This window comes from Chionomys nivalis, chromosome 1 (assembly GCF_950005125.1).
Source record: "Chionomys nivalis chromosome 1, mChiNiv1.1, whole genome shotgun sequence".
Lineage (NCBI taxonomy): Eukaryota > Metazoa > Chordata > Mammalia > Rodentia > Cricetidae > Chionomys > Chionomys nivalis.
In genome coordinates, this window is record NC_080086.1 from 141,614,991 (window position 1) to 141,632,312 (window position 17,322).

At 37.8% G+C, this 17,322-nt stretch overlaps 1 protein-coding gene across 2 annotated transcripts in view; it reads right to left on the reverse strand.

Annotated features, from left to right (window-relative positions):
- Znrf2 (zinc and ring finger 2) overlaps positions 1-17,322 on the reverse strand; it is an 82,983-nt gene that overhangs the window by 15,241 nt on the left and 50,420 nt on the right. Inside the window, exons 3-4 of one of the 2 annotated variants that reach the window (XR_009057407.1) lie at positions 7,900-7,973; positions 3,021-3,126 (exon numbers count right to left, since the gene is read on the reverse strand). Coding sequence is in view for 1 of the 2 variants with exons in the window: in XM_057774924.1 (XP_057630907.1) it covers positions 3,021-3,126 (106 nt within the window). In the remaining variant the exon portion in view is untranslated. The remainder of the gene's footprint in view (positions 1-3,020; positions 3,127-7,899; positions 7,974-17,322) is intronic. The other variant, XM_057774924.1, reaches the window with a different exon arrangement.

Here is a 17,322-nt window from a genome sequence, read left to right on the forward strand (position 1 = left end):
AATTTTTTAAAGAAAGACTCAAACATCTTTTCTAGAAATTATTCCTAATACATTATTGCTTTTGCAGCCCTTTTTTAAAAATAAATTTTAATATTACTATTTAAAGAAAAGTTCGACTTCATTTTTTTTTTCTTTATGGGACATGAAGGCAACAATTTCTACATCTACCTATCTGGAAACCCCATAAACTCTCATTGATTTTAATAATTTTTATTCCCTATCTCTCTCTCTACCCACCCACCCATCCATCCATGTGTGTACATGTGTGTAAGTATGCAGGAGCCCTGGTGTGTACGTAGAGGTCAGAGGAAAGCATACAGAAGTTGTTTCTCTCCTTCTGCTGTGCATGTTTGGGGTAACAAGCTTGAGTTGTCAGGCTTGGCTGCAAGCGCCTTTACCTGTTGATCCATCTTACTGACCCAGTTCTAATAATTCACGTATTATTTAGCCTGAGTTTTTGCTTTAAAGGTCACAAACACAAATGACTTTTCCTTAAAGCACCCTCATTTACTGAGTAGCTGTTCATCTCCAGCATAAATCCAAACTGGTCCTGAGGTATAATTTCTACTCATTTACTTGCTTCTTTATTTTATATGTGTGTGTTAGTGGTAGCCGGTGCCAGAACCTAAGGCAAGAGCTTTCCCACTGAGCTTATCCTCAGCATGAGACACTATTTTAGACAGGTATTGTGAAATCTGGATTTTTGCATTTTAAGTTTCCTTTGCACATGGTCCTTGTCTGATGTCCAATCTCTGCTGTTTTCCAACTCATTCTCTGCATGCCAGAATCCACTGTCAAACCATCTCTTAAGGCCTGCTTGAGGGTTTATTTTTCTCCAATCAATGTTTGTCATTTTTCAGATATAATCTGAACTTCTTAAAGCAGTCAGTAATTGAAGTTTTGAATTTTTAATCATTATTTATAAAATTACACATTATAAAAACTGTCCATTTGTTAAAATTTGTAATTCAAGAATATTAGCAGTGAGTTTTCCATTTATTCTTAATTTGTGCCAAATTATGTCCTTTTCTATTTCTTTTCCTTCTGCAGACAATTCTGCTGTAATCACCTCCAACTTCAGCACACTGCTGTCTTCACCCACTGTCTTCTGTCTGCCGCTGCTCTGCTGACTCTCACCATCTACTGTGAAATCTCCCGACTGCTCACTCTAGGCACATCCAGCTGTTTATCATTGTTCAGTTATAATTACTTCCCGAGTTCCCTGATGATTTGTCCTGTGACTTACACATTATTCAGAAGGATATCTAAGAGTAAGTTCTGCTGTCATCCTGGTGACTGATGACAGTCAGAGGTATGCTGCCATTGTGAGTTTGCTGAGATATGCTTAATGGACTAAAACACAACTCATTTCTACAATATTCTTTGTGTCCTTGACAAGGAAACACTCATCAGACTGAACCAGGGGGCAGGGGATCAGTTCAGTGGGAAAAAACAGCTCAACACATGCAAGGCCCTGAACTCTATCTCCAGTACCAGGAAATAAAAGAGACTGGGAAGGTGGAAGCCAGGCTCAAGAGCACACCCAAAACACCTGCTCTCAGGAGGTTGAGGGAGGAACAAGTGTGAGGGCAGCCTAAGCTACGTGCAGATTTTGAAGCTATCCTGAGCTATGCAATTAGATCCTTCCTATGTGCAAAAACAAACAAAATCAAAACTTGGCAAGCTAAAATGGCTCAATTTTTCTGTATAGTGACTCATTTATTTTATTTGTTTAATCAGGAAAATTAAAAATTTTCCATTATGATGGCACAGTTGTCAGTTTCTTATGTTAACACAGATCATCAACAAGAATTTCAGTGTTTGCCATTATATAGTAATGTTCTAAATGAAGCATCCTTTAATGGTTTACATTGTGTGGCATTGGTACCCAATGTTAGATTTAGTTATCATTGCCTGGATATAGCTCTCTATCCTTTGATTCCATATTAGCCTGTACCTTTAAAGCATGTTACTTATCAACATCATATTCTAATATTTCACCTATTTTCAGTTTATTCTTATAGATATAATTACTGGTATGTTTGGATTTATTTTGGTCTCCTTATTTTGAATTATTTACTCTGCTTTCTGTTTTTGCTACCATCTCCCCTATTCTTAGGTAAAATTCCATTTTATTCTTTTCCTTGGTTTGAATGCTACAACTTCATATTCTTTTTTAATTTAAATGTATTTTATTATTTCTTTTAATTTTGTGTATGTGTGCATTTGAGTACCAGTGCCCTCTGAAGCCAGAGGTGTTAGATCCCTCTGCCTATACCCTCCCCAAAGCTGGAGCTGTCGGTGGCTGTGAACTGCTTGACACAGGTGCTGGAAGCTGAACTGATTAGTGTGTGCTCTTAATGCCTGAGCCAACACTCCGGTTCCTAATTTTCTATTCTTTATGGGGCTACCTTAAATAGTGGTTGTTTTGCAACAGGGTCTCTCTACTAGCCCTGAAACTTACTATGTAGACCAGGCTGGCCTATAATTCACAGAGACTCACTTGCTTCTGCCTCTTGAGTGCTGAGATTAAAGAAGTACGTGACCACACCTGGCTTTGTATTTTAAACTCAAAATCGTTCTGTATTATTCTGAAAGCAAGAAGAATGTATAAAAAGAACAGATGGGCTTGGGAGTCAATAGCCTGGAATTCCCAGTTTGTTGGAATCTTGGTTTGCCACTTGCTAGAAATAGAGGCCTGGAGAAACCTCCTCCTTCTCCTTCTCCAGCTGTAAATGAAGGGCTGCTTGGCTGACACAGACCACCTGCTGATCTACATGGAGACAGCTGCACCACACTAAGGGCTTTATAAACGGCAGCCTAGTTACAACAGGCGTCTGTTCAGATTTTATCTGAGCAAGGGGGAGAATGGGAGGTGGGTGGGGTGCTACTGAGATTCTAAATTGAGAGGAAGAATTAGAATGAAGAAGAAACTGCTTAGCCCTAACTACAATGTTTGAAACTAAGAGAATAATCACTTTGCTTTAATATCAACCTTGCTAGAGCAATACTAAACTTACCCTTTATGATATATACACAGGCAAGGCAGTCGTGCTATGGTATCTCCCTGCTGCAATTCTTCAAGGCATATTGCACATTCCCCAGCATCTTTACTCAGCACATCCTCTGTGAAGAAAAAAATGAATTCAGTACAAGAAAACTAGCCTGAGAAACTAAAAACAAAAACAAGCAGAGAATGACTTACTATACCTGTACAACTAACTATACAAAACTCAACACCTGTACTTGAAGCGCTGTTCACACTGCATGAAGTTCATCAAACCTGCTTCACCAAGGCATAAGAGTAAGCAAGGACACACTACAATAGTTTTCAACTCACACGAGAGTCTGATCCAAACAGTCAACAACTCAGTCATTTGTTATTTGGAATTAATATTCTTTCTGCTATGTATCAATATTAGTGTAGTGTCCACAATAGTTCAAAAAAGTTTAGTGCAGTATGGCTGAAAAGACACGAATATAAAATACCTTTATAAGTTTTTTAATTAAAGGAAACAAAAAGAAATCACCCTGAACAGAAAACTGCTAAAAAGTTCCTTATCTCAAAAAAAAAAAAAAAAAAGGCAGAAGGATATCAATACTCTTGTTTAAATTCTGAAAGCGACTTTAGAAACTTGAGGGTTTCAGAGACTGGGCAAGGAAGAAACTCTTCACAGCCCTTTTGTCGACAACGCCACACCAACCCCAGATGGTGATCAGAGTGGCTTCCAGACAGCGCTGATGGTATTTTGAAGACTCTATGGTGTTTAAAAAAAACCCAACAGAAAAACTCTTACTGCAAAGCAGATATTCCTTTAAAGAGCTCTGAAATTGCAGTTAAAATCATTTTAATGTTATTTATTTATTTATTTACTTCTGAGGCGAGATCTTAATATGTAGACCTGGCTGACTTGGATAACTATATACAACAAGCTGGCCTCAATTACAGAGGTCCTCCTCTGCCTCTGTTTCTGCTTCCTGAGTGCTGGGAATAAAGAACCCAGCACTACATGTGCTTAATGTTCAATTTTAACCCTGCCTGAACTAGCATGTTAGTTAGATATCTTTTGTGACCTTTAGAGCTGCGCTGAAAACCATGCCATCTCTGCAGAGTATGAATAAAAAGCCTACAGAGAATAGTGTGGCTCCCTCTCAATGATTCATTCTGAGACAACAGATGGAGGAAAAATAGTCTATTTTGGTCCACAGAAAAGCCTGGCAATGAACAACTTCCGTGAATAAAAAAGGTATCAGCGCTCATAAGTTAATGCATTATGATCGGCAACTAACAGAGAGATAAGAGAAAGTGTTATACCATTTCCTCTTTCCTGTTTTCTCCCTACATTAGAGTTCTCTTCTGTCTCCTTCTTGCCCCTTTTCTTTATCTCCACTGAAGTCTTAGCATCTAGTCTATCATTCAAAGACCCAGTTTCCAGTGAAAGCACTAAGCAGACAGACAGCAGGAAGAGTAAAAAGGATGGGTTTCATTCCCAGCATTGCAAAACAGAGAAAAACCATTCTGTAAAGGTTTGATCTAAAAAATTCAGTATTCTAAAAAATACAGTATATTCCTACCACGTAGATTTTACCCACAAAGATAAATCAATATAAAACCAAACAAATCTGTGAATGAGTTTTCTAATAAACTTAAAAAATGAGGCACTACTTTTTATGCAACCCATAAATGATTATGAGATGCATTACCAGTGTCATATAACTCAAGTAAGAAAAACACAGCCCCGTAAGTTATGACACATACTCTGAGCTTAGGCAGGAGGACTGCAACTTCAAGGTTAGCCTGAGTCATAGAGGGACCCTGCTTCTAAAGAAACAAAAGCAAACAAAACTGCAGCACCCATTGATCTTAAAACAAACCAGTCTCTTCCAGCTGCCTGACAATGCATTCTGACATCAGAAGAACTCTCACGCTCATCACAAAATAAGATGAATGAATGAAACGAGAATTTGAAAAACAAACATCATTACTATTTTCCTGTATTCTACATAACAGATTCAACATAAAATAGAAATATGTAGAACTTTAACATGCTCTGAATTTAGTATTGAAAGAAAAATAACTGACTTCTAACATTTCTAGGCCAACCTATAACCAAGTCTCATTTCTTTATAACAATAACTAAAAAAAGACTTCGTTATGACAATTTTAGTATTTATTAAAGATAAAATCTCTAATTAAAATTATTTAAAAATAGTATAGTCTGCCTATAAAATTCATACAACCAAGGCAAATTCAATCTACAAAATTATATTTAAGAATATAATGAAAAATATAAGAATTTATTCTAAGAATTCTAAATAATGCTGTTTTAAACTTGATGGGGGCAAGTATAAACCCTCAGATACTTCCTACCTTAACTTCAGAATGCTGTACTAAAGCCAGTTATTTTGATCTTTAGTTCTATTCAGCCCCGGTACAAAGACAACTGTACTTTAATATCAAGATAGGCACCCATACCCCGACAGCAGCTTACAGCCACAGCTCAGCCTCTGCTGCTAACAGCTTCCCCTAGCACTGCCAATGTTAACACTCCAGCTACTCAATGTCAAATGTAATCTGGTAAGCAACTAAAGTAGTTCATTCTTGAAATAAAACCTCATAATCACTGAATCAAGGAAAAAATGTTCAGTTTTTCAAAATTTAAAGTCCCCCCCATAAAAATCTACCTGAAAACATTTTTACAGTTAAAAAAAAAAATCACCATGCAATGTGAAAATTGAAGTGCATTTTTCTAAGTGTCCATCACCGACCTAACACACCTGGAGCAGTAAAGAGTGAACTTGATGCACTGTTCATCATCCTACCTCTCAGGCTCCTCATTAGCCGTGTATTAATTTTGGCATACAGATAAGGAAAAAGGAAAGTTAAGACAAGACTTTTAACAAGAGGTGGGTGCCAGAATCCCTCTGGGGGTGCAGTTCATCAAAACACAAGAGCTTCTCAGTGTCTTACAATCTATACCTGCTTCAGAAAGGGGACTGGTCACTAAAGAAGGGTAGCTCTAAAGTAGAGCTGGGTGTGGTGGACAGTCCTACAGCCAGACACAAGAGGCTAAGATGGGAGAAAGGTATTCAAGGACAGTTAGAGCACACAGTGAGAAACTGGGGACGGACATACACACGTGCATGCACACACACCCACACACGCACACCCACACACCCCATCCACAAAAATTTATGGGTCGGGCATGGTGGCAGTAGAGGCTTGGGCCACCAAGAGTATCTCTCCATGAGTTCAAGGCCAACCTGGTCTACAATAGTGAGTTTTAGGACAGTCTAGGTTATGAGACCCTGTCTCAAAAACAAAAACAAAACTAAATGAAAAAAACTGAGAATTGAAAATCTAATACAGATTCCCATTTTGCTAGTAGTTTGACTAATTAGTCAACCTCTGAAATATCCTTCTTGTCTTTAGTAATAACGTAGGATATGTACTCAAAATATTATAGTTAAGATTTTAAAGAATTATATAAAATACTCTATAAAACACTACATGAGATTTGCTTTATTAGTAGGAAGTACTTTATGGACTTTTTCAAAAACCAAAGTCAATTAGCATCCTATCCCTTCTCTTACTCATCCTAATATTCCAGTTGTTCAAAGAAATCCCTGTTGACTAGGAACGCCTTAGGCACTTCTGCCCTAGCCATCTTGACACACCCGTGACTATGGCCGGACCAGCACAGCAGCATGCAGACGGTGCTGCCCAGTGCTGCATGTGCTGTGCCTTCCTTCCCATAGGCATACAAACCAGCACGTTATTACATTCTTTTGGACAAACTTATACTTTATGGTAATCTTACACAATAATAATTGCCATCTACATTTATACATGAGCAAAAAGGCTGTAGGAAGTTAAGTAAGTTAACCGAAGTATTAAATTAGTTGTGTTCTAGAACCAAAACTTTTGGTTGGCTAAATTAAATAGGTTTTTGCCTACTTCATAAATTGTGTTATAATGAAAAAAAAATCACTTCATTTTTAAAAGCTTTCACATTAAAGTAGCATAAATACTGATGTAAATGAACAATGTTAGACAACCATAAGATTGTGAAATTCTCAAGCTGGAGAGGACGACATTTTTAGAGAATGTATTCTTTTTTTGGTTTAGTTCTGTTAAAACTCTGTGTGCTAGTGCTGGATCCAACAGAGCGGGAGTCGTAGGCAGTTGTGAGCTGCCTCATAAGGTACTAGGAATTGAACTAGGGTCTTCTCTAAGAGCAGCACGCACACTCTTAACCATGGAACCATCTCACACCAGCCTCTGGGGAAGCTACTAAGACTGGTCACACTTCATCTTCAGGAGTTAATAATACATTATAAAGGTGGTGGTACGAAGTCGCTCATGCTCCACTGCTTCAAGAGTTTAAAGCAATCCTGGCCAACAACATGTTTTATTATAAAAGAAATAGTATTATCAGTGCTATCTACAGTGGCCACATACCAACTAGAATGAGCTCTTGAATTTTTAACTTGTGGTAAAATATCAAACCTCAAAATACGTAATAGCTAATGAACATACATTTAAAAGCTAATTAGAAACTTCTGTAAATTGGTATTTCAGTTACAGCTTCTCAAGCTCTTTAAGTGTGCATTGTCCAAAGAGAGTACTTACAATTCAAGCAGCCAACTATGCAAAATTAAAATATTTAGCAGGTCCAAGCACATATCCATACAGTTATTGTGGATCAAGACAACATGAAGAAAAGCAGACAGCCAAAAGTCTCCAAAGCCAAAACAAAACCAAGGCCGAGTGTGAGGCAGCCAGGACTCCATGCACAGTCTAAATCACCACAGTTAACTTTCCGACAAGCACCAAACAGGAGGCTCATCTTTCCAGCCAATACGATGCCGAGCACTATCACAGATCAGGCGTTTTACCTGAAGATTTACTTTTTCTTGAACCCTCAATGATAGCAGAAGAAAACAAAAGCAGCTGAAATGTGAAATAATCCCTAGAAAATCAAGAATTAAAAAAAACCACAATATTAGTAAAAGCAATTATTCAAATAATGAAAAGTGGGGCTCTTTTATTAATATTTTCAGATATCTCTTAGTTTAACAAGAGTCAATAAATACTAAGACTTGACATTTCAGATCCATGAGCTGTTTTATTCAAATACTATAAAGCAGTTTATAAATGATATTTAACAAAGTGAGGCTGATTTCTAAGTTAAATATATCAATAAAAGTATGGTATCAACCTTTACTAGTGTACCTCAAACTAGAAACCTTGGTGAGTATTGGTCCTATCCTGTTCAGTCACGTTCTGGCTCACCTGGAATTATTAGTTTCTTTGCCTTGATGCAAGCAAAGTCAGCAGGTGTATGCTTTCCTTTGTGTAAGTATAACTAAGAATCAATGATATTAACCATGCAGCTACCCTTCAACTGCACTGTTACAATCTAAAAATGAGATGCTTCTTGGCTTTTGAGTGATGGCTCACGTCTAAAATCCTGAGCAGGCGGGACTAAAGGCCAGCTTGGGCTATAAATAATGCAGTACACATGTCTCAAAAGCAAACAAGAATATTTAAGGGCAGAATTTATAGTAATTTAAAAATTATATGCCTGGAAATTCACACTTGGCATCTCCTCTAAGAAAATGTGACAAAGTAAAGTGGACTTGGCTCTGGAATGGGAAAGCTGGAATGAAAGGGATGAAAGAACGGTTTACAATCACACTCCCATTCCAAAGGAGACCTAAAAGCAAACTCAAAACATATTACTGAATAAAGGTAAGTTCCTTATAGGCTGCAATGAGCCACAGCAGACACCTAAGGAATTAGCATTCTGTGGAATTACTCCCCAATCTTCCAAACTTTCAAGCTATGCCCCTTTTCTTTCACACAAAAAGAAAACAAACAAAATCATAATTATTTGCTATACTCTAATCAAATATTGCCCTAACTGGCACTCTATTTGTAAAAACAAACTGTTGAATATGAAAAAAAAAAAAAAAAGCTGGGTGGTGGTGCACGCCTTTAATCCCAGCACTTGAGAGGCAGAGGCAGGAAGATCTCTGTGAGTTTGAGACCAGTCTGGTCTACAAGAGCTAGTCCCAGGACAGGCTCCAAAGCTACAGAAAAACCCTGTCTCAAAAAACAAAAACAAAAAAAATAAAAAAGAACAAATTATGTTCTTTAAATTATATTTAACTACGAGTCAGGTTCATTTGCTTTGAATCACTTACTACAAAGGGGGGAAATCAGTTACTGAAAAAACAAAAAACTATTATTATTTTACATGATTTTCAAGTTTATTATTGTGTACTTTAAAATTAGAATAATGCAGGAAGCTTTAATGTAGGCTCAAAATGGCAATAAATTTGAATACAGAAACAAAAACCCAATCTCAAACCCATAAAAAAAACCTACCGTGGGTATAGTTTAGACAGTTCCAGGTTTGATTCTCAACCTCCAGTTTATTTAGGAGCACATGGGGTGGCAGCTACCTCATAAAGTTGTGCCTATATCTAGAACTGCATCTGGCACGGGACAGGTTATTCCAAGATGATTAATGGTCTATACCATTACTAATACACACACACACACACACACACACACACACACACACACACCAAAACCATTTTAGACAACCTTTAACTGTGTGAATTCTCAAGCAGGAGAGGATCATATATTTAGGAAAAATATTCTTTTGTTAAATGTAACTTTTAAAAACTATGTGTATATGTGTGTACCTGTACATGTAGAAATGCCACAATGGAAGAGAAAGCAAACCCAGAAAAGAACTCTAATCCCTCTAGAACTACAATGGACCATCATTGTCAGGACCGGTCATTATCAGGGATGCAAAAGTACATACAACCTTGACTGAGCATATGTTATATGACTACAAGGCATATAACATATGAAAGCTCATAATTATGTACAGAATGGTCATAAAGTAAATGCAGAAAGAACATGTTTGCATAAACATGAATGGGGATATAGATTAGCAGTAGAGAATATTCATGAGACCCCAAGTTGTATGCTCCACACTGCAAAAACAAACAAATAAAAAAACAAAACAGACACACACCTAAATACCCTCTCTGCTGGAATGAGTATAAGAAATTAAAGCACTTCTGGAAAGAACTGGGGCTTGCTAAGGTGAGAGGGGACTTTTCACTGGATATTTTCTGTCTCTGTATTGTAACCATGCAATCATACCTATTCAAAAAGAAAAGTTAATTTTAAAAAGGAGCAAAAACAAAGATGGCAGGCAAAAGCAATCAAAGAAACCATATTTGGAAGGCCATTCTCCCTGGGTCTTACACTGGTTTCTGTGCCCTTGGGGCATCTCTTCAAGGACACCTATCTCCACAGCAGAGAGTCAGTTCCAGAGCTAAGGGAAGGCGTGCCTCAAGGAAGAGGCACAGCTTCTTTTAACTCCTCTTCATTACAGCTGCTCACTGATGTGGGACTCAGGGCTTCAAGACAGACAAAAGGGTTTTCTGGCTGTTGTTATTTCATGAGTAACAAAATCCTTTGATTCTGACCCCAAATCAGAGATTTATATGTTACCACCTGGAGTTCACACAACTACGGCAGGCTAACCGGTTATGGCAAGGTAAAGAAGGTAAACAAAGCATTTATAGATTGAGAAGTGTAAATTCAAATAATATCAGATGACTGGGAAGAGCACTTGCTTGGTATGCACAAACTGGATTGTGATCCACAGTGCTGCAAAATCATCACTGCCATCAAATGATGACATTAAAACAGAATATGGTCAAAGTCTTATATGAGACAGAGTAAAATATAGCATTAGGGAACAGAGAGATGGCTCAGCAGCTGAGAGCACTTGTTCTTGAAGATGACCTGGATTCAGTTCCCAGTGCCCATATGGCGGCTCACCACCATTCAATTCCAGCTCCAAAGAATACAATGCCTTCTTCTGACCTCCATGGGCACCAGGCATGCAAGTGGTACACATAAATATGCAGGCAAAACACTAATACACAATAAACCAAAAATATAACATATAAGATCCAAACACAGTTGTGTGTAATTGGCAATCTCAACAGTTCAGGAGGTGGATTTGAGGCAGAGGGCGTTCAAGTCCAGGTGAATTCAAGTCCAGCTTTAGCTGCATGAGACCTATCTTTAAAAAGTTCTAATACAAAAAGGAATACTCAAGCTGCATAATATTTGTGCAAATAATTTAACTATGAAATATGTATTTAAAAAGGTTAGTGGCTCAGAAGGCAAAGTACTCAGTGTACAAGCATAAGGACCCGAGTTTAGCTTCCCAACGCCAATGTAAAAGCAGGGTCTTGTGGCATGCATCTGTAACCCTAGAGTCGGCGAGGCAGAGACAGCAGACCCCTGAAGCTCTGTAGTCAGCTAGCTAGTCTAGATGAACTGCTGAGTTACAGTAAGACCCTGTCTTGAAAGATAAAATGGAGAGCAAGTAATAGATGAGAACATCAACTTTGGCCTCTATACATATGCACACCTATGCAGAAACAACTGCATGCGCGCGCGCGCACACACACACACACGACCAGAAAAATTTTCTATTAGGTTATTACCATCAACAGACTGAAGAGACTTTAAATCCAAGAAAAATTGGTAAAACCAGTTACAGTGGGGGATTTATTAAAATTTCTAAATCTATCAGACTTATGTAGATCAGACAATGCTCTCTTTGGAAGGCCATTGAATATGTCCATAATACAACCAACTCAATTTATGTATTAATAAGCTGCTGAAGTAGCTACGTGTGGTGGCACATGTTTTTAATCACTACCAAGACAAAGATCTGAATCTGAGCCCCGCCTGGTATACATAGCAAATACCAAGTCAATCAGGGACACCCAGGGCTATACAGTGAGAATCTATCTCAAACAAACAACAGCAAAACAAAATGGCAGAAGATCTTTTTCACTCCATAGAAAACATACTTCACTGATGTTGTAGTTGCTTCTGTGTAATACACTCTGACTGAGAGAAACTCGGGATAAAGTGTTTATTTGGATTATACAATCCATCATTGAGGCAAGTCAAGGAAGGAACTTAAAATCAAGTACAGAACAAAAAGGAACAATCATTACTGGTTTGGTCACAGACTCATGTTTAGCTACTTTTAAAAAAAATTGTGTATATATATATATATATATATATATATATATCAACATTTTGCCTGTGTGTATGTCTATGGACCATGTGTGTCCTGGTACCCGAGGAAGTCAGAAGAGGGTGCTGGACCCCCTGAACTGGAGTTGCAGTGGGTTGTGAGTTGCTATATGGGTGCTGGGAAACAAAGCTGGGTTCTCTGCAAGAGCAGTTAAACACTGTCAATAGCTAGCCCCTCAGTTAGCTTTCAATCCAGCTCAGGCTGATGGCATCGCCCACAGCTGAGAAACGCCCCAGAGACAAGACTCCAGACCAGTCTCATCAAGGTAACTCTTTAGTGAGGTTCCTTTGTCTAGGTGACTTTAAGTTTGTGTCAAGTTGGCAACTAAAACTACAACAGCTTATCATTATTTACAGAAAGCAATGCTCTACTTTCACAAATAATCAATGAATTTCAAAAATAGAAAGGTATGGACAGTGCTTTGTAACATCAAAATCACTTCTAGTAATTTCTACCAAAATTACCTTTAAAATCAGTAAAAGGAATAAAGCATATTAAATTGGTAAAGCTATTAAAAAGTTATTCTTAAAATGTTTATTATTATAATATAGAGAATGAAAAATGAGCTATTTAGTGCTTAGCATTAATAAAATTTAGCTTTATTTAAAACTATTATCATCTTTGAAAATACCATTTAAATATTTTAGCTTGCCTAAACTACCAAAACATATATTATGATGAAAAATACAACTGTGAGAAAATACCATGTGAAATGTTATACCAATGAAATATAAAATTTAGAGAAAAATATTATTACTTATCACGTTGAGTTGCTGAAGAAGTGTCTCATATAGACAGGCTGGCCCACAGTCCTCCTTCTCCTGCCACCTACCTCCTGGGTGCAATCATTACATAACTGCTCCACCACACTTAGGTATAGAAAAGGATTACTTTCAAACAAAATTCCCAGAATGCACTGAGGAAGTGATAACTAGACCAGATTGATGACCCTGTCAGTCGTCTTTAAGAGCAGATGGTTTCACCGTTGTGTCTTGGCTGATGAATCTGCAGCACTTCCTGAATTACAGACTTCAGTGCAAACGACCAGTCTCTGAGTCATAATCTTTGCCTGTATGTAACCTCAGTAGTAATGTTATTAAATATATAGGTTCAAAGGTAAAAACCCAGCAATATCAGAAACTAATTCAACTCAATTAGACCATTAGAAAAAAAAACTATCAACACAATCTAACAATAAACAAAAAAGAAAAGGCTCAGGATTTCAGCACTTGGGGAGGCCAAGACAAGAAGTTTATAAGTAAGTTTGAGGCCAGCCTGGGTTAAAGATTCTGTTTCAAAAACAAACCTAAATAAATTTAATAAATAGCTGCTTTTTGTTTTAAAAGAGAAGAAAATGGCATACCCATTACTGAAGCTCAAAGCAATCGCTCATTCAGCAGGTTAAGGCTAAGTGAGAAAAAGCAGCACGTCCCAGTGTCAAGGTTATCCTAAGCAAGCTTACAAGCAATTCAGGAAGAGGAAGACGCAGAACACTCGGGAACAATTCACGTTCAGGTGACATATGCTCACAAAATCAAGACCCAATGAAGCCAGTATTAGATCTGGTTCTGAATGTCGACTGGCTGAGTGCCAGTTCCCACGCTGTCCTGCTATGTAGGTGAGAAGGGAGTCAACATACACACACTTTTCAAGAACCACTGTTCCATCTTCTCTTGCACTCTCTGCTTTCTGGCCACCAAGAAAGAGGAATACATTTCCTCTGTTACACACGCCTATCTCACCAGGGCCAAAGCAATGGAACCAAAGAACATGACCTGAAAGCAGGGGTCAAAAATCAACCATCTTACCTGCCTGTCTGAATATTCCTGTCACAGTCACTGAAAAGCTACCCACAAAACCAACTACAGTTAGCATGGAAAACCATCACTCTTAACTCCAACAGTAGGAATAAACCTTGACACTAAGAACACTGATTCTCTGAACCCAATCAAATGCAGACAGATCAGGTTCCTTAATAGAAACATGTAGTGTCTCTGTGGGATGAATCTCAAGCTCTGAGTCATCAGCTTACATTCAGATGTCTGGAACTCACCCTCTCTAAGAGTTCCTCTATAAATAGAGTAGTCTGAAAGTAAGACCAACAATTCTAACTGAATTTTTACAGGTAGTTAACAGATACTTCACAAATAAATTTCAAATTTTCAGATCGAGCTACTTCTGGAAGTCTGCACAAGATACAAGTTACTAAGTATTTCCCATTGAACGAGAGTTCTTGTTTAAGCACTAACATGATTTAGAGGCCCAATCTAGTTGAGTTGGTGTCAACATTTAGGAATTCAAGCACAAAGCTATAAAGAGTCATGTGACCAAAAAGACTTCAGAGCCTCTGTGTCACCTAGTCTAAACTTTGTGATAACAGATAACATAACAGATGCTATGTTTAATACTCAGGCATTAAAAAGGCCACCTCCAATCAGATTCAACGTGGTAAGTGATATTCTGGGGCTCTTCCTTTAACACAATTATGATTTCCCAAGCCCAAATAATGTGGGATTTCCTTCTGTATACTGTGATTACCATTTATGAACAAAGAAACTGCTTTGGACTTATAGCAGGGCAGAACTTAGGTAGGCAGGGAAAACTAAACTGAATGTTGGAAGAAAGAAAGGTGGAGTCAGAGAGAAGCCATGTAGCCTTCCAGAGACAGACACTGGGAACGTTAGCTGATAAACCATAGCCACGTGGCAATATACACACACATAGATTACTAGAAATGGATTAAATTAATATGTACTAGTTAGCCAATAAGAAGCTAGAGCTAATAGGCCAAGCAGTGATTTAATCAATATAGTTTCCGTGGGGTTATTTTGGTTCTGGGCGGACAGGATGAATAAGTGGCCTCCTCCTACACCCGAGACAGAGAAGAACTTACCAAGGTGCCACTTTTCTGTAAGCCCTAGATCACAATGTACAGCCAAAGATCCCTTCTTCATTCACCTCTGTGTCATCACAGCCCTCAGACTAGTTTTAAAATTGAAAACTACATAAAATTTATGAAATATTTGCTTCTTGCTGTAAATTTTTATTGAAAGACCTAGGCCTAGTTATTTTTCAGAATGGCTTTATCACTAGCAGAGCAGTGTGTGTATGTGTGTGTGTGTTGTTGTCAATAATACTAATGAGTACTGTAAACATTAGGAACAAACAACACTTGAGGAGAAGCCTGCTGTTTTTAAAAAACACTGCTAACACACCTTTCAAGGGGTTTTGTCACCCCCGCCCCCAGTTAAAACTCTCCAGGAAGATTTAGAGTTCTCACTAAGGCCAGAGTCACTCTGACTCATTCATTATAACAACCTAGAGTAAACCTGTTCCTTATAATACTAAACAGTCTGCTCAGGAGACCCCACACCACAAGAAGACAAGGCCTTGGTAAGAGCCCTAATACGCTCCTTGATTGCTGCAAGCTATAAGCCTCTCTCCATTCTGCATCTTCGGGCTGTGCTCACTGGCTTAGCACACACCAAGACAAGAGCCACTGTATTTAGTTAGATTTTGAGACAGCCTAGTAGACAAGCTTAATAACCTAAACACATTAAATCCGGAAATAAAAAGCTGCCAAATATCACAATATTTTTGCAGTGTTCTGGATGTTAAAAAACTAAATTACAGAATACTCTGATCATGTGCAAATCTATTAACGCTTTTTAATTCAATGAAATGTAGTTGCAATTTTTAAAAGCCAGGGGTTAACATTAAAGGGCGGTTATTTTATGAATATATATCATAAACATAATTATGAAGTATAATGGCAGAAAAATGGAGCAAGTACAGAAACAAAATTATCACTTTTAGCCTCAAATTCTGAACTTGAATGAGAATTTTAAGTAACTGAATTTCAACTAGATCATGTAAAGACAATTTCATAAGGCAAAAGGTTACGACATAACCAATACATTTGCTATTAAAAGTAATTGCTAGGAGCTATTTCCACTAATATACCAGTTAATGAATGAAATGCTTGTCACCACTGTTGATACTAAAGCTAGAGACGCTACCTTCCTAAACCACTTGACAAAGTTATCACAAGAATATATTCATCTCATTAACTCTTTGAGAGGCCTTAAGCCCCACCTGTCTTATTTACTGGATCATAGTACTTAGCACAGTATCTTATATATAAGGACCCAAAAGATGGTTGATAAACTTAGTCTGCCAACAGATTTTACCAATTACTAGTGTTCTCACCATTCACTTCATATATAAGTCTCAAATATCTTTTCTTCTTTTCTTAGTGGCATTTAGGTATGCACGAAGTTCCTCTACCTATTTCTTTGCATCAAGAGACAGGGTCTTACTACATAAATAGCCCAGGGTGGCATCAGTCTTGGCTATGCTAAAGTTATTTATAGGCAAACACCACAAAATCCAACTGAAGTTTGTTTTTCTATTAGCTAGAACTATTTGATTTTAAAATAGTTTAAAATTATTAAACTATTAAATTTTTTTGAATTAAAAATTAAAAATCTTCTATGATGACACTGAAGACTATATTAGTAGGGTCAGGAGAGAAAACCCTGGTTCAACATACCATACCTAAAGCAACTGCCAATTAGCGCAAGAATGAAATTTCTCTGTGGGTTCAAAGAGACAGATAATGGTGACAGTCAAGTTCCGGTCTCCACTTCCTACATTTGTTTTCTTCCATTAGTTGTCTATCTACTGTATTTATGAATGAACTTTATCCCTTCTGTTAACAATGTATCATTAATTACAGATTTGTTTGAGAATGACTTATGTGTATAGGTGCTTTACCTGTATGTATGCCTGTGTACCACATGTGTGCAGTGACTACAGAGGTCAGAAGAGGGTGTTAGGGCCCCTGGATCTGGAGTTCCAGAGTTGTGAGCTACCACGTGGGTGCTGGGAATCGAATCCAGGTCCTCTAGAAGAGCAACAAATGTTCTTGACCACTGAGAAATCTCTCCAGTCCTTCACTTATTATATATTCTTAAACACAACTTTTTTCTGAACAAGGTCATCATGAACACTACTTTTTCTTTAGGCCTACTAAAACTTTTAGTCAGCACCACAGTTCTCAAGTGCACCACAGTTCTCAAATGCAATGCAGCAATCTTCTGGAGTAGAGAAGTGAGGGAGGCCTGGCCGTCTTTTTCACTGAACAAAGCCAGCGCTACGTTTA